We start from the raw sequence: 23623 nt of genomic DNA, 5'->3' as shown, positions 1-23623 counted from the left end.
CACAGCAGGATGGGGGCATTTTAGAACTTAACTTTATGACTTAACCATAAGGCTTCTGAGAAATGTGTTTTGCAAAGTTCTGTACAGTACCTCTAGGTCTACACTAGAGTCTCAACCCAGTTCTTTCAGTCTTTATTTCTAACATGAGAACAAGTCATCCAGTTACCAAGGACTTCACTATCTTTTCCATTAAAGAAAGGAGGAGAAAGACAGTTACTCATCTAATAAAATAAACACATTAGCTTAGACTATAATTTTAGTTTCATTTTATCATTATTTATAACTAGACATGCAAAAGGCTTCCCTGATGGCTCAGATGGTAAAGAATCTGCCTACAATGCAGGAGATTCGGGTTCAATCCTGGGTCAGGGAAATCCCCTGGAGAAGGAAATGGCAACCCACTCCAGTATTCTTGCCTGGAGAATCCCACAGACAGAGGAGCCTGGTGGGCTACTGCCCATGTGTTGCAGAGTCAGACAAGACTGAGCAACCAACACACACAGACATGCAAAAGCATTATCTGCATGCTATCATGTGAATGACAATCTATTTCATTGTAGAAAAAGAACAGCCTATTTCAGATGACAAATGGCATGTGAAGAATATTCTAAGTATTTATATTGGCTAGTAATTTAAGGATTTAGAACCATATGATTTTTAAAGCAGCACCCTAAGATTAAGACAATGAAAACTGTAATATTTTTTTCCAAACTTGGGTTCCTTCTCTTAAACTCCAAAAATGTGTACAGCTAAAAATATATATATATATAACTGAGAACGAAGTGAGTGAGGTGTCATGAACAATTAACAAGCAGCCAGTTTTATTTCTCTCTTCTTCCCCAACTCCCCCCACACCCTCACTACCACCCTAAACAGAATTCCCTTCAATCCCAGAGTGAAGGGCGTAGAAGTTGTAATCGACATGTCCCCTGAAATCCACACAGACTAAGGATAAATCCTGAAATTCAACACCTGGCGGTACCTGTTAAAAGTGGTTTCCTAGATCTTATCTCAGATCTACTGAATTTGAATCTTGGGATAAAACCCAAGAATGTGTACTTTTAATAAATCATTCAAAGCTTAGGTCATTTCTGAAATTCAAAGGCCTTGAAATAAGTATAGGGAGGAAGGCAAGTTGGACCTAAGCGCTTAAGGTAGCAGCTTAATTGAAAGCAGAAATCAAATGGTATCACTCAGCTCTAAGTTTCTTCAGGTATTAAAGAGATATTGTCAATATCTACAGTCTACTTTTGAACAGAAGTCTAAAGATTTTTTACATGCCTTGATGATTATAACAGCTCACTAACTTGTTGTAACTGGATGGCAACATCTCACTCTTTCCATTATGGGGTTTCCTCGGCGCTTTTAGATATAGCCTCACGTAATTCTCAAAATATTTCATCAACCAAAAGAAGACTGTCTTTACTATGCTGCAATACTGTGCCTGTTCTATAAAGGCAACTCCTAAACAGAAGCTGCAATAACATTTCAAAAAAGAAACATGAAATACAACACATGTTTAAGCCAGTGTTACCACCAAAGCAGGAACCTCTCATCTCACAACCCAAGAACCCTGAAGAGAGTCTCCTCAGCCCTCGGAGGCGGCAGAGGCGGGGAGGGGGAAGAAAATGGGGACCTGCAACTAGAATCCACATGCTTGTGATAAATTACCAGATCACCCTAACCAGCAAACAAGTATTATTTTTCTAAGACTGCCAAGGAAAGAAAGATTGGAAAACACCAATTTAATATAAAGTACAGGTCTGAAGATCAGAATTCAGTTTATCTTCTTGCTGCCTCACTGGCAACCTTAGTGACTTGATGTCTCTGGAGTCCTTAGGCTGCTCCAAGGTTATTAAATTAGGACTCTTCTAGGCTACTTCTAAAGCCTCGTCTATCACTAAAATTCTAAGATTTCCTTACACTTATGTTTCATGAGTACATAATCATGTGAAATAACATTCACTGGTTATTTAATTAAAAGTCTCCATTTAATAGATTTTATTTTTTTATTAAGCACTTAATCTGTGCCAGGCATCTAAGAATCTGGGAAATCCATATGGACACACAAGTCTCCTTGCTGTTGGTAAATGCACATTACTGTGAATGAATAATGCATTTTACTGTGAATACTCTGTGTCTCTTTAAGCAGTTAAACAGTAAAGTTTACTGGATCATGCCTGAATGGAAATCTGCACAGATAATGGAAAGCCTGTCAATGCAAAATAAATATTAACTTTAATTACACACACGACTTCTGCCAAGATATAACGCTTTCCTTCTCTGTACCTTTTACCTGCTTTAAGAAAAAAAAAGTACATTTTAATTAATTGGTAAACTGCATTTACAACCAGAGTCAATTTTTGAAATATATTTATAAAAATAGTTTATTTTAAAGGCTCTCAATAGGACTTAACATTTTATTTTCAGATATACCAAGAATATAATCAGTATGGTCAATATATTTTAATCCATGATGAAAGGTGCCCCAGATTATTAGATTGAGGCATACTATTTAATTAGGCAAGGTTCAAAGTATTAATTAAATATTACATAATTGGATTCCCCGCCACAAGTTTAACATTAAATTTTCATAAAGGTTACAATATATAACAACCTACAACTGAAGGAACTAATTTTTAATTTACAATGCTTTAAAAATCTAGCTCTATAATCTCTTTTTAAAAAATGCTTTCACATATATATGCATGTATGTATATAAAAGTCCACATTTCTCAGGAATGCATACATCAACCTAATAGTAAGATCCAAAATGAGCAGAATTACCATCTCCAGAAGAGGAGGGTGGAGGCAGGGGTGGGGGGGGCGGAGGTGGGGCTAGGGAGTAGGGCAGGGGGATTATCGGGTGAGGGGCTACAGCAGGGGCAGCCCAGCCCATGTTTGCAGAGGCAGGTGGCGGGGGTGGAGGAGGAGGGAGGGAGAAGTTATGCATGTCAAACCCTGGAGGAGGGAAGGGATACTGTGGCATCATGGGGCTATCCTGTATCTGTGGCGCAAATCCTGAAGTGTCCTGAGGGACCATGTGTTCTGTGTTATAAAACTGTGAAGGGGGGGGCCTGCCAGGGCAAGATCGAGGATATCTACCCTGGGAAAATCCTCTTGTGAATTCTCTGTTGTGATATCCTTTGGAATGCTCTGAAACAGAGCTATGAACATTCCAATTGTGATGTACTTCTGCAAAATCTTCACCTTTGAAGGAAAGAGCATAAAGACAAAATTAAAATTAATTTTCATACATCAAGAAACAGTGTTTAAAATTTCAAGAATGCCTTATTTAACTTCCAGTATATCTTACAGTAGTTATAATTTTGTAAGGCTTTAAAATGATCAACTTTAAATGAATCCTAAAGGTCAGAGGATCAGGAGAGGGAAAGTTTATCAAGACAAAACTTTTAGACAATAACCACTTGATTTCAGCCTAACACCACAGAGAAAACTGGACACCACTTCCACTCACACGCTCAAAGGTGGTCAAAGAGGCTGAGCAGGGAGCCAGTCAGTACGTCCCCTCAATGACAAGGCAGATCACATAGGGAACATAGACTTTTGTCTCTACTGGCAATAACTCCCTAAAAGCCTTCCTCTACTTCTTGCATTTGCGGTGGAGTCAGAGAAAACCCAGGAGAGTGAGGACATTCATCACTGCCCAGCATAACAAGGCCAGCCCCAATAGTGTCAGGAGCAGTAATGAGGCACTCTTACAATTCAGCAGACACAAGAGGAGGCCTGCCTGTGCCCAGCAGTAATGAGACAGCCCCAGGCTCAGATGTCAACTGAAGCTAAAAAGAAAAGCTTAACTCTTATACTCACCTGGACGTAAAGAGTAATAATGCAACCTCCTTCCTTTCCCCGAAAGAACAAAACAACGTATTAGGTGGGTGCAAAGGTGACTGTGGTTTGGACTGTTGAACTTTTGCCATTTCACATTGGAATACATTCTTAAATAAATGTGATTATGTTATATATCATTAAATGCATATTTCTCACTTTATGTTTTTTTCCCTAATGACTTATTATTTGCTGTTTATTTTATATTTATTTTAGACTGGAGAAATGTTTGACAAAAAGCAAATACAAGCAATTTTATTATTCGAGATCAAAATGGGTCATAAAGCAGTGGAGACAACTCGCAACATCAGCAATGCATTTGGCCCAACAACTACTAATGGACAGTGCAGTGGTGGTTCAAGGAGTTTTGCAAAGGAGGTTTGAAGATGAAAAGTGTAGTGGCTGGCTATTGGAAGCTGACAATGACCGAGGCTCATCAAAGCTGATCCTCTTAACAACTGTATAAGAAGTTGCCAAAGAACTCAGTATCAACCATTCCATGGTCATTTGCCATCTGGAGCAAATTGGAAAGTTGAAAAAGCTCAGTAAGTGGCTGCCTCACGAGTTGACTGAAAATCAAAAAAATCAGTGTTTTGAAGTGTTATCTTCTTTAATTCTATGCAACAACAACAAACCATTTCTCAGTCAGATTGTGACATGCGATGAAAAGTGGATTTTACACAATAGCTAGCAATGATCAGCTCAGTGGCTGGACCAAGAAGCTCCAAAGCACTTCCCAAAGCCAAACCTGCACCAAAAAAAGGTCATGGTCACTGTTTGGTGGTCAGCTGTCGGTCTGATCCACTACAACTTACTGAATCTCAGTGAAATCATTACATCTGAGAAGTATGCTCAGCAAATCTAACTGATGCACTGAAAACCGCAACATTAGCAGCCAGGACTGGTCAACAGAAAGGGCCCAATTTTTATCCATGACAATGTCCAACCACATGTCACACAACCAATGCTTCAAAAGTTGAATGAACTGGGCTATGAAGTTTTGCCTCATCTACCATATTCACAAAACCTCTCGCCAACTGAGGACCACTTCTTCAAGTAGCTCAACAACTTTTTGCATGGAAAATGCTTCCATAGCACAAGGCAGAAAATGCTTTCCAAGAGTTTGTTGAATCCCAAAGGACAGATTTTCATGTTACAGGAATAAACAAACTTGTTTCTTCTAGTTGGAAAAATGTGTTCATTTTAACAGTTGCAATTTTGACTAATAAAGTTGTGTTTGAGCCTAGTTATGATTTAAAATTCATGGTCATAGATTGCATTCTAGCTGGTAAAACAACAACAGTAGATTGTGATAATTAAAGACCTAAACCAACCACTGAAAAAGCTATATTCATACAATCAACACTGTAGACAAATGCAAAGAGAATTCTAAAACAATTTACAACCACAGGAAGGCAGAAGAAAGACAACAGAGAAATAAAAATTAGAAAGAATACAGAAAAGGGCAGATTTAAGCCCAAACATATCAATAATTACATTAAATATAAATGGTCTAAATATACCAATCAAAACACAGTAGTTGGCAGAGTGGATTAGAAAACAACTATAGTCTGTAAAAAGCTTATTTCAAGTGATAGTCACATTGAATGTAAGAAAATGGAACAAGCTACAATATGCAATATAACTAATTATATTAATATCAGATAAAATAAGCTTCAGAATAGGGGCATTTTATGATAAAGGGGTCACCTACCAAGAAGATTTAGCCATCTTAAATGTGCATGCACCAACCACATGCTCTCTCTCAACAACTGACAAGATAACTAGACAGAAAATCATTAAGGATAGAGAAAATACTAAATAGTACTCTTCTAAATAATCCATTGGCCCAAGAGACTGTGTCAAGAGGAATATAAACAAAGAAACATTAAGCTAAATCACAATAAATAAAATGTATGCATATCCATGGAACAGATTCAAGGAGTAAAGTCTTTAATAACATAAACTCTCATCTTAAGAACCTATAAAAACCAAAACAAAATAAACTCAAAGCAAGCAGCAGAAAGTTAATGATAAAGAGTTAAAAGAATGCAAATGTTAATAGAAAAATAATAAATAAAAATCAATAACAACTGGCTCTGTGAAAAATCAATATAATTTGCTATCTTCTAAGCAAAACTGAAAAAATACGAGCCACAAATGCTCAATATCAAAGACATCAAAATGAAGACAATCTTGCAAACCAACTCTACATACATAATTTGACAAATTAGCTGAAATGGACCAACTCCTTGAAAAATAAAAGCTACTATAACCTATCCAACATGGAAAAGTAAGTAAACTGAATTTGTAATTAAGTTTCTCCAAAAAGCTATCTCCAGTCTGAAGTGGTTCACTGGAGATTTTTTTACTAAATATAAAAAAATTAACAGCAAGTCTACATAATGTTTCCAAGTATACCAAAAAAGAAAATCTCAATTCATTTTTATGAAGCTACTCTGCTGACAATAAAACCAGTTTAAAATAGTCTGAAAGAAAACTAGACCAATACCTCTCATGAATAAAAATCCTTATTAAAATATAAGCAAAATTCAGCAATATTTACAAAGAATTACATACCATGGCTAACTGGTTTATTCCAGTGATGCTCATTCAATATTCTAAAACCAATGTAATCTACTTTATGAACAAGTTAATGAAGGGGTCATGTGATATTATCAATCAATGCAGAAAAACAATTGTCAAAATTATTATTCATGATTTCTTAAAAAACGTTTAGGAAGACTAGACAGAAGACTAGACAGAAACTTCCTCAACTTGATAAAGAACACCTACAGTAACCCTATACCTAATATTATACTTAATGGTAAAATACTGAATGTTTCCTTCTATGATCAGGAATACAACATATTTACTGAATATAGTGCCAGATGTTACAGCCAGTTCGGAAACGAAAGAGAGCTAAAAAACCATACAGATTGGGAGGGAAAAGACAAACACTATTTCTATTTGCCACTGACATAACTGTCTACACTGAAATCTCAGGAGAAAAACTAGAACTAATGAGTTCAACAAAGTCACAAGATACAAGCTAAACATACAAACAGTAATTATTTCTGTATTCTAGAAATGAACACATGAACACAAATTAAAAATGCAAAAGCAGTTACAATGATTTCCCCCAAACTGAAATACTCAGGTATATATCTAACAAAAAGATGTACAGAACTTGCATTCTGAAAACTACATAATGCTGGTGAAGAAATTTTTAAAAAACCTAAATTAATGGAGATGTATACCATGTTTGTGGAATGGAAGACTCAATCCAGTTAAGACATCAGTTCTCTCCAAACCAATACACAGGTTCAATCCAATTTCTATCAAAATCTAAGCAAGACTTTCTGTCAATATAGGGAAGTTGATTTCAAAAGTCATATGGAAAGACAAAGGAATTAAAATGGCTAAAAATAATTATGAAAACTTTTAGGAAATAAAAAAGATAAAATCTTTGGAATGTAAGTCTAGGAAAGGAATTCTCAGACTCCATCAAAGAAAAGCAGATAAATTGGGCTTCATCAAAACAAAAAATTTCATTCTGCAAAGCTCCTTTATAAAGATGAAAACTCAAGCTAAAGAAATATTAGCAATTAAATATAAACTCTCATTAACTCAAGAGTAAAGCAGAAATACAATTAGAAAGTGGGCACAATATGAACAAAAAAGCATTGAAGGGATATAGACAGCAAATGAGCACATAGAAAGCTGGTCAATATCACTAGCCATTAGGAAAATGCAAGTTAAAATCACAACTACGTATCATTACACACTTATTAAGTTAAGTCGCTCAGTCGTGTCCGACTCTTTGCAACCCTGTGGACTGTAGCCCACCAGGCTCCTCCGTCCATGGGATTCTCCAGGCAAGAATACTGGAGTGGGTTGCCATTTCCTTCTCCAGGGGATCTTCCCAACCCAGGGATCGAACCCAGGTCTCCTGTATTAGAGGCAGACGCTTTAACCTCTGAGCCACCAGGGAAGCCCTACATACTTATTAGAATGGCTAAAATAAAAAATGATGACAATGACAAATGCTTGTGAGAATGCAGATAAACTGGGCAACTAGGGATAAGAATGTAAAGTGGTAAAGCCACACACAAAAAAATACCAATATGACAGGCTCTCAAGAAACTAAACATGGAACTACAGTGGGCCCTTAAATAACACAGATTTGAACTGTATAGGTCCACCTTTAAGCAGATTTTTCTCAATAAAAACATACTATATAATCCATGGTTGGCTGAATCTACGGATGTATAATGATGGGTACAGAGGGCCAACTTTAAGTCATTCAGATTTTCAACTGCATGGAAGGGAGGGAGATGTCAGTGCCCCTTACCCCAAAGTTGCTCACTTGTCAACTGTATTATATAATCCAACTGTACTCTTGGACATTTATCCCAGAGAAATGTGAAAATTTGTGTTTACATAAAAATCTGTGCACAAATGTATAAAGCAGCTTTATTCATAAAACCCAAAACTGGAAACAACAAAAATGTCCTTAAATGGATGAATGGTTAAAACACCTGCGGTATATTCATACCACAGAACACCACCCTGGAATGAAAACAAACAAACTTAATACATACAACAATCTAGATGATCTCCAGAAAAATATGCTCAGTAACAAAACCCAACTGATAATTTATATAAACCATTCTTGACAAGACAAAATATATCACAGAAATGGCACACAGATGAGTGGCTGTCAGGAGCTGAGGAAACGGAAGAAGAAAGGAAGTGGGTGTGGATATAACAAGGCAACATGAGGACCTTCTTCTGTGATTGCATTGGTGTCAACAGCTAACAAAACACCTTGATTTTACCTTAAGTACCGTATCATTTAATTCTAAAAATGGAAGCAAACAGGTTTCTTGGAAAAAAAAAAAAAAAGGACTGATAAGCACAAATGATTCTTCTACTTTTTACCCCAAGGGACCATTTTTTACACCCTCAAGCTTGAAAACCACCCAAGTGTCCCTTGTGCCTCTCCTACCACACCCCATCCCATGCTATGTGATGCCTCCAATGCTGGCAGATGCCAGAAAGTACAAGAAAACTCCTAGATAGCTCCCTCAGTTTTATTACTGAGCAATTTATACAGATGTAAATGAAGATGAAAAATACTATATACTACATTGAGGAGTGCCAAAGATTGCTCAAACTACCACAGAACTGCACTCATTTCACATGCTAGTAAAGTAATGCTCATAATTCTCCAAGCCAGGCTTCAACAGTACGTGAACTGTGAACTTCCAGATGTTCAAGCTGGATTTAGAAAAGGCAGAGGAAACAGAGATCAAATTGCCAACATCCGGTGGATCATCGAAAAAGCAAGAGTTCCAGAAAAATATACACTTCTGCTTTATTGACTATGCCAAAGCCTTTGACTGTGTGGATCACAAAAAACTGTGGAAAATTCTTTAAGAGATGAGATTACCAGACCACCTAACCTGTCAAGAAGCAACAGTTAGAACTGGACATGGAACAACAGACTGGTTCCAAATAGGGAAAGGCGTACATCAAGGTTGTATACTGTCACCATGCTTATTTAACTTATATGCAGAGTACATCGTGAAAAATGCTGGACTGGATGAAGCACAAGCTGTAATCAAGACTGCTGGGAGTATACAGATGACACCACCCTTATGGTAGAAAGAAAAGAATTGAAGAGCCTCTTGATGAAAGTGAAAGAGGAGAGTGAAAAAGCTGGCTTAAAGCTCAACATTAAGAAAACTAAGATCATGGCATCTGGTACCATCACTTCATGGCAAACAGATGGGAAAACAGTGGAAACAGTGACACTTTATTTTTGGGGGCTCCAAAATCACTGCCGATGGTGACTGCAGCTATGAAATTAAAAGATGCTTGCTCCTTGGAAGAAAAGCTATGACAGCATATTAAAAAGCAGAGACATCCCTTTGCCAACAAAGGTCCGTCTAGTCAAGGCTATGGTTTTTCCAGTAGTCACGTATGGATATGAGAGTTGGACTATAAAGAACGGTGAGCACTGAAGAATTGATGCTTTTGAGCTGTGGTGTTGGAGAAGACCCTTGAGAGTCCCTTGGACAGCAAGGAGATCCAACCAGTCCATCCTAAAGGAGATCAGTCCTGAATATTCATTGGAAGGACTGAAGCTGATGCTGAAACTCCAATACTTTGGCCACCTGATGTAAAAAACTGACCCATTGGAAAAGACCCTAAGGCTGGGAAAGATTGAAGGCAAGAAGAGAAGGGGACAACAGAGGACTGAACGTTGAGGAGGGCATGGCAACCCACTCTAGTATTCTTTCCTGGAGAATCCCATGGACAGAGGAGTCTAACAGATTCCAGTCCCTGGGGTCACAAAAGTCGGACACAACAGATGAGACTTAACATGTATGTACATTTTCTACATTTAACTCACCAGGTTCATTAAATTCAGATCTGAATTTTTTCCGACCTTGAATCTGAGATTTTTTCCTCTGTTTGGCTTCTTTTTCCTTTTCATCATCACTGAAATCCAAGGCCTTACATGAAAAAACAGATTTATATCATATGCATTTACCAATTCAATGGTACATTATCAGAGGTAAAGAGAATAAAGCACTTATTTAAGTGACCCTGAAAGTTAATACATGTACACATGACACAAATCAGAAGGCATAACACCATGGCAATGAGGATGCTAAAACAGGACTGCTTCTGATTAAGTAATCCTCTAAGTGGGCATTCACTGACTCACACAGCTTCAGCAAAATCACAAATTAATACAGATCATGAACCTTTAGCACTGCTTGAGAATTTACAATGACTAAAGTTAAATCTATAAATATCGAGAATTTACAAAACTGAGAAACTTCATCAGAACTTCTGAGTGCATAACAAATTCTCTTATATTTTTGTTTTATGAAATAAAAATGCAAAAGTATAAATTCATGCTATTTTTAAGAATATATATACTCATTGCTGTAATTTTCATGTTTTAATAAAGACCATATATATCAAGCTACTTTAAAATGTAAAATATTATTGCTGATAAGAAAAAGAACACTCTTTTTAGGAAGGTGAGTATACTGTAAAAAATGGAGAAGTAGGTAGACTGTAATTATTTTCTACCTCCAAAAGAAAAGTAGCTTATTAAAAGTACCATCAATAAACATCTTCACGTCCCATGTGGTGAATTTACTAAACTAAAAAAAATTGTTTTAAATAATGATAATTTTGCCTTTACCAGGTATCAACAAAATTGATAAAAACAGGACATTATAAGGAAAATGATAATCTGATAGTAATTAAAATGTGATTGAAAATATTTTTTTCTGAAATGACCATAAACATTAATTTCGAGGCATAAAAGGCATCAGAGGGAGGGGAGAGCACACCGGCTGGCTGAAGGCAGTGTGACTAGTGAGCAGTTTCGAGGACATCCTTCAGGTCAGGAATGAGGAATATATAAGACTGAGTCCTGTTCCTTTCTCAAATACTGTGTGAAAAGACACTTACCTCTGGTGGTGGTTCTTGATCATTCTTCCATGATGCATCTGATCCCCTATCCCTAGGGGAACAAACAAAGGTCAAAGCGTCAAAACACTTATTAAGATTCTGTTAAGTGCTTATAACCTAATAGCATGGAAAGTAAAAAAGCAAAAGACCTAAGCTCAATCTTAATTTGCAATATATAAGACAATAAGAGAAAAGAATAAAGGCTAATTTCTCTGTTCTTTATTTAAGAAGATGTGGGAAGAGCACACACATATATTACGAGTGGAGAATCAGAATGAGAAGCCGACACCACACTGTGCAGGGCAAAGTGGTTCTGCAATTCTTCAGCAGCTCCAGGTGCTCTGACTCTGACTGATACCCTCGTAATATCTGAGCTCAGCTCATAAACCTCCTTAAGTAAATACCTATCCAAGACCACAATCAGACGTTCGAGGTGCCAAGGACACAAAAAGGGAATACGGGGTATTTCCTTGTGTAAGACTTTACAGGTTCAACAGAGATCACAACATGAAATGCTTCTTCCTCGATTCACCTGAGAATTATCAATGATCCTCCATGAGTAAGCAAGGTTTGCTCCGAGAGTGACTCTCAGAGCAGAGGGTGAGACAAAGGCATCTAGAGTTTGGGGAGGAGGAGCTGTAAAGATAGGACACTAACTTTTTCTGGTGAAAAGTTTTATACTCTATGACCAACAAAAGCATATAGATCTACTATAATTTCTGACAGCTCACTTTTAATTGTGTCTGTTTGATCCCGATTTCACAGTTTGACAATATTTGTTATTCAATTACATTAAAATATTACAAGGTATTAGGAGTAGATGTCCTCAATGCTTGACACCAAATCTCAAAAATAAATGAAACTCCCAAGAATGAATTAATCCATTAATCCATTAAAATCAATTTACAGATGTCTGTGAGCTCGCACAACATGAAATCTTTTTTTCTGAGTCTACTCTACTGTTTTCATTTGGAATTCTGTTGTTATACATAAGGCCTTATCAATGACTTTTTCCATTTCTAATTATTATCTTCTACCCATGCATCTATCATAGCTCCAGGGCTCCTTTTTGCATGGATACCATCTCAAGGCCTGCAGTGAGCTAAGAATGAAATCTTCTAAAGACAGAAATGGGAAAAGTTCCCTACCTGGGGCATTACCACAGAAAATAAAAAACTACTGAACAAAAGAACAAGTAACATTTCCAACAGCACCTTTAACAAGAGTAAGTTCATGGGAAGCTAAGATTAAAATAACCCAACTAAAAGCAGGTAAGCTGGAGATAAGTTCAGCTTCTCCACCTCAAAGGAAAGGAGTTCCCTTGACCAACAGAAAAAATAGTCTAGAACAGAATGGACTTTTTTCAGGCGGAGCTTCTGCAGAGTGGGCTCAATGTCCCGATTCTTTAGTTTCTTATTCTTTCTTTGCAAAAAAAGACAAAAATTCTTGTTCTTGCAAATCAGAACAAAGACTGCTACTATATCTATCTAAAAACACCTTCAGAAAAATCTCATCAACCTATCTATTTTAAGCTAAAATATTTTACCCCTTAAAAGCTAATATATGGAATATCCAAAGCAACAACTTAATATTCAAACAGAACAAAATGCTAATTATTTAAGGATTGATTTTAAAGCACATTAAAATTTTATAACTTTGCTATATTTAATTCACCTTTCATGTTAATGGTTATTTAGAAAAATTAATCTTACATAGCCTGAAGAACAACTTCAGTTCCTGTAGGTACTTCTGTGTTTTCTTAAACATGAGTTTAACAAATTATCAGGAACAAAATATTCATCTCATTTCAGAGATTTCCAAATATTAAAACTCAGACAGGATTTAGTATGTAAGTGGTAAAGAGGCCTTCTCCCAGCTGGGACTGGTACCGTGGCTTGACAAGCACCGAAGTTACTACTCACGATATCTTCTGCAAAAACCAAATTCCTAATGCTTCACCTGTATTTCAAGTTTCCAACTATTCAAAGGGACTTTTGTGTCAAACTGAGTACAAAATCTTTTCAGATTTAAGGTCTCTTCCCCAATCCTTTGCAGTATTTTTCTCCACTCCTAACTGGGCAACATTTTATTGGTTCATATTTATTACATCTTTCCAAAGCATTCAATTTATATTTACAGAAAAAGTTATTCTATTTTAATTCATATGCCACTGGTTTGTGCAAAAATTATGTAATTATAACAAATCTAATAAAAATAGCTCTACAGCTAACATCTGGCAACAAATTTTTACCTGACAAATATACAGTTCATCAGTGGAAACAAGAAATATCACCAGATACACACCACAGGATATCATACATTTACAGATAGGATGGAGACCACTGGTTTGCTGATTAAGTCAACTCTGTTAATTGCAGCTTGATACACAACACATAAATATGTTCTTCTATAAATGTACAATTTATAAACAACCTAAAATTTACTCATTTTCTTTTTTCTTTTTAAGAATTATTAAGTTGCATTAAATAATGAAGCTTATGAATGCAATCCAAATAAATCTTTCTTTACAATGGAAAAGTTTAGCACATATATACAGGAAAGTATATAATGGAAAAGATAATGAATTAAAATTCAGAGAATGTATATGGCCCAAATGTGCTCTTGCCAGTTGATCATGTCATTTTGGTCAAAAAATACAAATGATCTCTACCTTGTAAAACCTGATAACAACTGTAGCTTTCAGAGATGTTACCAGGAAGACAAATGAGCTCTTGGGAAGACAGATATCATCTTAACTGCAAGAAACTACATCACTAAGAATTACTCCTAAAACACAAACACTAGATAAGCAAAGTAACATGCCAATAAAGTACTTACTGTTTAAGCTTCTCTGTGAATATATACTGGGTGAAGTCTTTCATTGATGGAGCAAAATACATAGTGTCCTTTATTTTAATGCCTTTATTTTCAATATGCTCTGAAGAATTAAACCGTAATACATAAAATGGATGTGCAACAGGTCCAAATATCTCAAATATCTGTAAAAGGGAAGAAACATCAAGTTCTCCTTTGACCATAAAATAAGGACTTCAAAAGTTCATACTATTGGACTTCCTTGACAGTCCAGTGGTTAAACCTTCACCTTCCAATGCAGAGGGTGCAGGTTGAATCCCTGTTTGGGAAGTTAAGATCCCACAAGCCTCCTGACCAAAAAAAAAACAAAACATAAAACAGAAGCAATACTGTGTGTGTGTGTGTGATTTTTCAGATTCCAGTTATCTATCAATGGACATGTACGTGGCTTCCATGTTTTGGCCACTATAAATAGCGCTGCTATGAACTCTGGTGTACATGTACCTTTGCAAATTATAGTTTTCTCTGGATATACACTCAGAAATAAGACTGCCGGATCATACACTAACTCTACAGATTTCTAAGGAACCTCCATACCACTGTCCATAGTGGCTGCACCAATTTACATTCCCACCAACAGTAAAAGACACTTCTTTTTACTCCACACCCTCACCAGGGTTTATTATCTATAGACTTTCTAGTGATGGCCATTCTGACTGCTATGAGGTAATACCTCACTACATTTTTTTTTAAATTATTTTAATTGGAGGCTACTTATTTTACAATATTGTGGAAGTTTTTGCCATACAGTCACGTGAATCAGCCACAGGTGTACATGTGTTCCCCATCCTGAACCCCCCTCCCATCTCCCTCCCTATCCCATCCCTCAGGGTCATCCCAGTGCACCAGCCCTGAGCACCCTGTCTCATGCATTGAACCTGGGCTGGCGATCTGTTTCACATATGATAATATACATGTTTCAATGCTACCCTCTCAAATCATCCCACCCTTGCCTTCTCCCAGAGTCCAAAAGTCTGTTCTTTACATCTGTAACTCTTTTGCTGTTTCGTATATAGGATCATCATTACCATCTTTCTAAATCCCATATATATGTGTTAATATACTGTATTGGTGTTTTTCTGACTTATTTCACTCTGTATAATAGGCTCATTTCATCCACCTCATTAAAACTGATTCAAATGCGTTCTTTTTAATAGCTGAGTAATATTCCATTGTGTATATGTTGACCTGAATTTCTCCAATAATTAGAGATATTGAGCATCTTTTCATGTGCCTCTTAGCCATCTGTATGTCTTTAGAAAAATGTCTATTTAGGTCTTCTGCTCACTTTTGATTGGGTTGTTTGATATTGACTTGTATGAGCTATTTGTGTATTTTGGAAATTAATCCCATTGGTAGCATAAATTGCAAATATTTTCTTCCAGTCTATAGGCTTTTTGTTTTATATATAGTTTTCTTTAATGTGTAAAAGCTTTTAGGTTTAATCAAGTCCCTTTTGTTTATTTTTGTCTTTCCTTCCATTACTCTAGGAGACAGAGCTAAAAAAAACACTGCTGTAATTTATGTCAAAGAGGGTTCTGCCCATGTTTTCCTTTAAAAGTTTCATCATATCTTGGCTTGTATTTTATTTAGGTCTTCAATCCATTCTGACTTTACTTTAGCAAAATGGTGTTAGAGAATGTTCTAATTTCAATCTTTACATATAGCTGTCCAGATTTTCCACTTACTAAAGAGACTGTCTTTTCTTCATCGCCTATTCTTGCCTCTTTCATTGTAAATTAACTGACCATAAGTACATGAGCTTACTTTCCAGCTTTCTATCCTGTTCCACTGATCTACTGCTCCCTTTAAAGCCTAAAGTTTTAATTTTTTTCATGTTAAATATATTTTTCATAATACACAATTTCTGTGGCTATTAAACACTCCTTTATAGATCTAGCAGAATTTAACATATCTTATATTGTAGAATACTGAGACAAGCTCCCAATTTGTTCAGAAATGATGCCATAATGGACATCTTTATCTGCAAATCTCTGTACTTCAGAATTCCTGAAAACTAGTTCATAAGGGATGGAACTATCAAAGCCAAAAGTATGATTACTACTAAAACTCTTGATGCAAATTACTAAAAAATGTCCAAATAATTTAAATCAACTGCAATGAAAGTACCTATTTTATTATATCCTCAGTTGCTGATTGACTGAAAAGTCCTCATTTGTTAAAAAGTAAAACAAAAAAACAATAAAACAAATGCTCAAACAAATGCTCAAAACTAAACGTAGAGACAATGATCAAGAAATCCAACTTATAGGTGGCATAAGTTGTTAATGTTTTAAAAATTCCCTAATATAAGAATTCAACATTAAAAATGGAATTCACTCATTAATTATCAACAGGAACCAATCATTTCCAGGATTAAAGTGAAAAAGGCAGAATTTGAAATCTGAAGTTGCCCTCCTTTAAATCAGTGGGAAACAAGGAAGGAGATGGGAGGGAGGCAAAAAAAAAATCAGATCACCTGTGTTATACATTGCATTTTGCTCCTTGTTAGCTATTGTGATTTCTGAATAAATGAAGATAATTCTATTTCCTTACAGTTTCAGTGAATTTAAAAAGACATAGAAGGTATCTGACACTGTAGCTGATTATTACTGTTACTGAAAAGGAGAGGGAAAAGGAAGGATGTCATAAATAAAAGGAATCATGGAAATAATCAGTTTTAATTCAGTCAGAAAAGCAGGAAGTACATTTCCCTAGCCTCTTCTCCCTGGTCTCCCCAAGAGGTAAAACAGCATCCCTGTGCTCAAGAGCTCCCCTCCCCAGCCATCTCCACTCACCTCCACTCCTCTCTCTCAGCAGCTTCCCAGGCTAAGCCCCTAGACTCTCCCTAGCCCCTTACAAAGGTATCAGCAGTAAATAGAGTTTATTCTGTATTTCAGTACTTCCTCTGAACCAAAAATACTGAGACCCATACTTGAAACAAAAGTATTAAGCCTAGGAATTTGAAAGGGAGAAAAGTCAACACCACCCTTCAGGTATTAAAGTCTTTCTTCCACTTTTTCAAAAATTGCCAAAAAGCATTAGCTCTGGACTCCAATTAATTCTGTCATTGATTGCTTTCCAGTTCTAAGAGACTCATTTATTTTGGTAAGTTAGTCTGTCAACCTAAAAAGTAGGCAGTGCAGGGTGGCAGGGCCCTCATAAAAGCCGGATCCCTTCCTAATCTGTCAGAACGGAACAGCAGGAAAAGGCACAGAAAAGGGAAAATTATGTGAGTTGCTCTAATAATATAATTCAAAATAAATGCTTTTTTCTGACTAAACACAAGTTAATTCTATTTCTTAAAATAAAAAAGATGTCAACTGTTGCTTATCTAGGAATAGGAAAAACTAAACCCCAAAAAGTTCTCCAGAGACAACATCTGGTTTCTCAATTGTTATCAACTCAATATTTATTTACTTAGCCCATATAATCTACAAAGGACTCTAAGGATACACAGTGGAATATCCCAAGGTGAATAAAACTCTGCCCCTGCTGCCAGAAAGAGAATACTTGGTTGATATTTATACTCTTCATCTTGGAAGATTTTCTGTCCTCCAATGGCCACTCAGAATTATGTATCTGTTGGGTAAAATGCAGACATGCAGCATGCAGGGTTTTCCCCTGCATGTAAGGATGTTAAAAGGGACTTAATCTTATGATTAAGTACATATTCACAATTCTCCAGAAAGTGCTTATAGTGACACTTTACTGGTGTCACCAAAAACTTTTTCCATTTGAAAGATTCCACTCTCAGCTTCCAAGTGAGGAAGACAAAGTTTAAAAAGTTTCTAGAGCCACTATTCAAAAGGCCACAAAAAGCAAAAAGGTTTATGAACTATTATGCACTGGAAAGTCTCCTGCACCCAACTGAGTACCTGGAAGAACTGTGTCTTATTCAAAATACAGACCCACTGCCTGGCAAAGAATCTGACTGGCAAAGAACCTGACAAATGTCAGGGAAAAAATTCTATACAACAAATTAAACCAATTTACAGACAGACACAAATTACTGAAGAAAATCAGGAATGTACTAAAATTTGAGAGCTCTAGATTGCTCACATACTAAAACTAATACACTTAAGATACTAAAGTCAGAAAATCCAATCAACAAAGAAAAAGGGTAATTAGTGGGATTTGAGTATTGTTTTACAAACCTTTCCTGCTGCCTGTCGATCAGTTTTAAAAATTACAGTCTCCTCATTAACTGGAGGTACGTTAGTCATAGATTCAATTATTACTGAAAATAAAACAAAATAGATTATTTCAAGATTTAATCAGAAGATAATGCAGAATTCAAATCAGAATTTAGGCTTTAATCTCCACATAATTTACAATGAAATTTAAGGTGGGATAATATACGTTGGTAACCATTCCTCCTAGATAAACAAGTAGCGTAAGGAAATATATTCTACATTATTTTCTTTTATACGAAAGCTACAATTCTAGGAAAAAAGATTAAAGTACAAAATCTCACAGAAAGATGGAATTACCCATTAGTCAAAAGTCAACAAAGTCAAGCTGTGTACATTTTCTCAAGCGATTTTTATCCAAAAAATAATAATCACATTTAGTCACATAACTCCTGTTTTAGAAGAAATTAGTCTTCTTTCTCTCCCTAGAAATCCTTTTCTGAAAAGTACTGATTACATACCGATATATGAAAAAGTTAAAGACTTCACAAAAATATTTTCCTCTGAACAGATAAAGAGAATGATAGAGCTCCCAGTAATGTGGCTCCCAGGTGCACTGGGATGACCCTGAGGGATGGGATGGGGAGGGAGGCGGGAAGGGGATTCAGGACAGGGGACACATGTACACCCATGGCTGATTCATGTAGATGCATGGCAAAAACCACTACAACATTGCAATTACCTTCCAATTAAAATAAATAAATAAAAAGACAAAAAGCAGTATCCCCCCATTCTACCACATTCTCCTGTTCTTGTTAAGTGCCACAAGTGTCAAACTAACAATCTACAACAGCAAAATGAAAACAAACACACATATACATTCACACAGACACACAAACACACTCGATTCTTAGAAAATTAAACCTACAAAAAAATACTCCATCACATTACACAGATAATGCCATCTCCACTTGGAAAATGAAATATTGTTGATTATTAAAATCCATTCAAGATTTTCAATTGCATCCCAATTAATTTCAAGATTTACTACTTCTAAGTTGGAACATGCACTAAGGAATGGGCAACAATTTTTGAGCTAGATCTGCTTTTGGAATAAAGATGACAAAGACTGATACTGAATAATGACAGAATTTCCCAGAGTCAAATTACATGAAAATTAAAAACTACCTAATTCAAAACCCTCACATTTGACAGAAAGGTAAAAGTGCCTGAAGAACTATGGACAGAGGTTCGTGACATTGCACAGGACACAGTGATCAAGACCAACCCCAAAAAAAGAAATGCAAAAAGGCAAAATGGTTGTCCCAGGAGGACTTACAAATAGCTGAGAAAATAAAAGATGCAAAAGGCAAAGGAGAAAAGGAAAGATATACCCATCTGAACGCAGAGTTCCAAAGAAGAGCAAGGAGAGGTAAGAAAGCCTTTCTCAGTGATCAATGCAAAGAAATAGAGGAAAAAAATAAAATGGGAAAGGCTAGAGATCGCTTGAAGAAAACTGGAGATACCAAGCAAACATTTCATGCAAAGATGGGCACAATAAAGGACAGAAATGGCATGGACCTAACAGAAGCAGAAGATATAAAGAAGAGGTGGCCAAGAATACACAGAAGAATTCTATAAAAAGTTCTTCATGACCCAGATAACCATTATGGTGTGAACTCACCTAGAGCCAGACATCCTGGAAAGTGAAGTTAAGTGGGCCTTAGGAAGCATCACTACGAACACAGCTAGTGGAGGTGATCTCAATAGTTGAGCTATTTCACATCTTAAAAGATGATGCTGCGAAAGTGCTGCACTCAATATGCCAGCAAGTTTGGAAAACTCAGCAGTGGCCACAGGACTGGAAAAGGTCAGTTTTCATTCCAATCCCAAAGAAAGGCAATGCCACACAATTGCACTCATCTCACAGGCTAGCAAAGTAATGCTCAAAAGTCCTGAAGCCAGGCTTCAACAGTACATGAACCATGAACTTCCAGATGTTTGAGGAGGATTTAGAAAAGGCAGAGGAATCAGAGATCAAATTGGCAACATCTGCTGGATGATCGAAAAAGAAAGAGAATTACAGAAAAACATCTTCTGCTTTATTGACTACATAAAAGCCTTTGACTGTGTGGATCAGAACAAACTGTGGAAAATTCTTAAAGAGATGGGAATACCAGACTACCTGACCTGTCTTCTGAGAAATCTGTATGCAGGTCAAGGAGCAACAGTTAGAACTGGACATGAACAACAGACGGGTTCCAAATCAGAAAAGGAGTATATCAAGACTGTATATTGCGACCCTGCCTATTTTACTTACACGCAGAGTACATCATGAGAAACACTGTGCTGGATGAAGCACAAGCTGGAAGCAAGATTGCCAGGAGAAATATCAATAACCTTGGATAGGCAGATGACATCACACTTACGGCAGAAAGTGAAGAAGGCCCTCTTGATGAAAGTAATAGGAGAGTGAAAAAGTTGACTTAAAGCTCAACATTCAGAAAATGAAGATCATGGCATCTGGTCCCATCACTTCATGGCACATAGATGGGGAAACAATGGAACAGTGACAGACTTTATTTTGGGGGGCTCCAAAATCACTGCAGATGGTGATTACAGCCGTGAAATTAGAAGACACTTACTCCTTGGAAGAAAAGTTATGACCAACCTAGATAGCATATTCAAAAGCAGAGACATTACTTTGCCAACAAAGGTCCGTCTAGTCAAGGCTACGGTTTTTCCTGTGGTCATGTATGGATTTGAGTTGGACTGTGAAGAAACCTGAGCACTGAAGAATTGATGCTTTTGAACTGTGGTGTTGGAGAAGACTCCTGAGAGTCCCTTAGACTGCAAGGAGGTATAACCAGTCCATTCTAAAGGAGATCAGTCCTGGGTGTTCATTGGAAGGAATGATGCTAAAGCTGAAGCTCCAGTACTTTGGCCACGTCATGTGAAGAGTTGACTCATTGGAAAAGACTCTGATGCTGGGAGGGATTAGGGGCAGAAGGAGAAGGGGACAACAGAGGATGAGATGCTGGATGGCATCACCAACTTGACGCACGTGAGTCTGGGTAAACTCCAGGAGTTGGTGATGGACAGGGAGGCCTGGCATGCTATGATTCATGGGGTCGCAAAGAGTTGGACATGACTGAGCAACTGAAATGAACTAAACTGTATGGATATGAGAGTTGGACTATAAAGAAAGCTGAGTGCTAAAGAATCGATGCTTCTAATTGTGTTGTTGGAGAAGACTCTTGAGAGTCCCTTGAACTGCAAGGAGATCCAACCAGTCCATCTTAAAGGAGATGAGTCCTGGGTGTTCATTGGAAGGACTGATGTTGAAGCTGAAACTCTGATACTTTGGCCACCTGATGCAAAGAACTGACTTACTGGAAAAGACCCTGATGCTGGGAAAGACTGAGTGCAGGAGGAGGAGACAACAGAGGATGAGATGCTTGGATGGGATCACCAACTCAATGGCCATGAGTTTGAGTAAGCTCCAGCAATTGGTGATGGACAGGGAAGCCTGGCGTGCTGCAGTCCATGGGGTCACAAAGAGTCGGACACGACTGAGAGACTGTGAACTGAAGAAAAGAGTACATGAGAGATTTTAACATGATCATATGGTGAAACCCACACAGAACTATCACGACAACCTAGCTGACTGATATTTAATGTTATTTTCTTTCTTGTAAAAGGTCCAAATAATGTTACATTTCAAGTTTTCAAAACGGAGTATGTAACAAGCATATTCAATAGCAGCACATGCTCTGTTTGACTCATTAATCTTTATTCCCACCAGGGGGAAAATTTTGTTAGTCTATTAGGATGTGTTAGTCAAAATAGTATCTTTAAAAAGCATTATTTCATATGTATCACATAATTTACTTTTCTTTCCCTTGAGAATGAACATTATGACCTAAACTTTTTCTACACACATCAAGTCCAATAAACAGTTGATTCATACTATGTAATCAAGAAATTACCTTTCTGATTTATTTTTGCATATTATTAAATACCATAAGATAGTAAGTGTAATGACTCAAGAATCATGTAGAGTTTTAGTAATTATGATCTTTATAAAAAAGTTTCATTTAATTGGAATTTTCATTAATAATCTCCCAAATTGTAAGTAAGACTTATTTTTTAAAATAGTGATAAGACAATTTAAAAAAAGATGAAAAGAACAGTTTCAGAAGGATAGGTGTTTTAACTCTTCTCTCAATGTTTGATAAAATTCACCTGTGAAGCTGTCATGTCCTGGACTTTTGTTTGTTGGGAGGTTTTTAATTATGGTTTCAATGACCCTGCAATTCCACTCCTGGCCATATATTCAGAGACAACCATGGCCCAAAAAGATGCATGCATCCCAATGTTCACTGAAGCACTGTTTACAAAAGCCAAGACATGGAAGCAACCTAAATGTTCATTCACAGAGAAATAGATAAGGCTGTTTAATGGAATATTACTCAACCATTAAAAAGAATGAAATAATGTCATTTGCAGCAACTTGGATGGACCTAGAGAGTGTCATACTGAGTGAAGTCAGAGAAGGAGAAATATCCTATGGCATCCCTTAGATGAGGAATTTAAAAATAAATCATACAAATGAACTTACTTATAAAACAGAAAGAGACTTACAGACTTAGAAAACAAACTTCTGATTGCCTGGGGAGAAGGGATAGTTAGGGACTTTGGGAAGGTCATGAACATACTGCTATATTTAAAATGGATAACAAAGATCTACTGTAGAGCACATGGAACTCTGCTCAATGTTATGTGGCAGCCTGGGTGGGAGTGGGGTTTGGGGGAGAATGGATACAGGTATATGAATGGCTGAGTCCCTTCCCTGTTCATCTGTTAACTGGCTATACCTCAGTACAAAATGTTTTTGGTGTTAAAAATAAATAAATAAAAAGATCAAAAGATAAATTTTCATTTCTACCACTGACTGATTATACAACAGATCACAGGAGCAAGTAACTCAAATTCTTCTATGTCCCTTAAGTCATAAACTAAGGACTGGTGGACCATTTAGGCCTTTTTCTCAGTTCAAAAATCCTATGACTTTGTCAACTTGCAGTCCTATTTTTTTGGTGTCACTTACTAGAGTTAATAGTAGCAACATTAATTTCAAAGTCTCTCCTGTACTGACATCATATCTTGGGGCTAAAAGAAATCTGTAAAATTTAGTTCCCATATACTCCAATGGGTTCATATTTCATGGCATTAATGTCAGTGTTAAATTCTAGAACTTTCTAATT

General features: G+C 36.6%; 1 protein-coding gene across 1 annotated transcript in view; it reads right to left on the bottom strand.

Moving 5' to 3' along the window:
• Positions 1-2360: 2360 nt before the first annotated feature.
• NAF1 (nuclear assembly factor 1 ribonucleoprotein) overlaps positions 2361-23623 on the bottom strand; it is a 34337-nt gene continuing 13074 nt past the window's right edge. The window contains exons 4-8 of the mRNA XM_069593351.1: positions 18381-18463; positions 14188-14348; positions 11350-11401; positions 10271-10373; positions 2361-3210 (exon numbers count right to left, since the gene is read on the bottom strand). Of these exons, the coding sequence (XP_069449452.1) occupies positions 2756-3210; positions 10271-10373; positions 11350-11401; positions 14188-14348; positions 18381-18463 (854 nt within the window). The 3' untranslated portion in view covers positions 2361-2755. The remainder of the gene's footprint in view (positions 3211-10270; positions 10374-11349; positions 11402-14187; positions 14349-18380; positions 18464-23623) is intronic.

This window comes from Ovis canadensis, chromosome 6 (assembly GCF_042477335.2).
Source record: "Ovis canadensis isolate MfBH-ARS-UI-01 breed Bighorn chromosome 6, ARS-UI_OviCan_v2, whole genome shotgun sequence".
NCBI classification, from domain to species: domain Eukaryota; kingdom Metazoa; phylum Chordata; class Mammalia; order Artiodactyla; family Bovidae; genus Ovis; species Ovis canadensis.
Note: the sequence above shows the minus strand (reverse complement) of the source record. Positions and strands in the feature narration are given on the sequence as shown.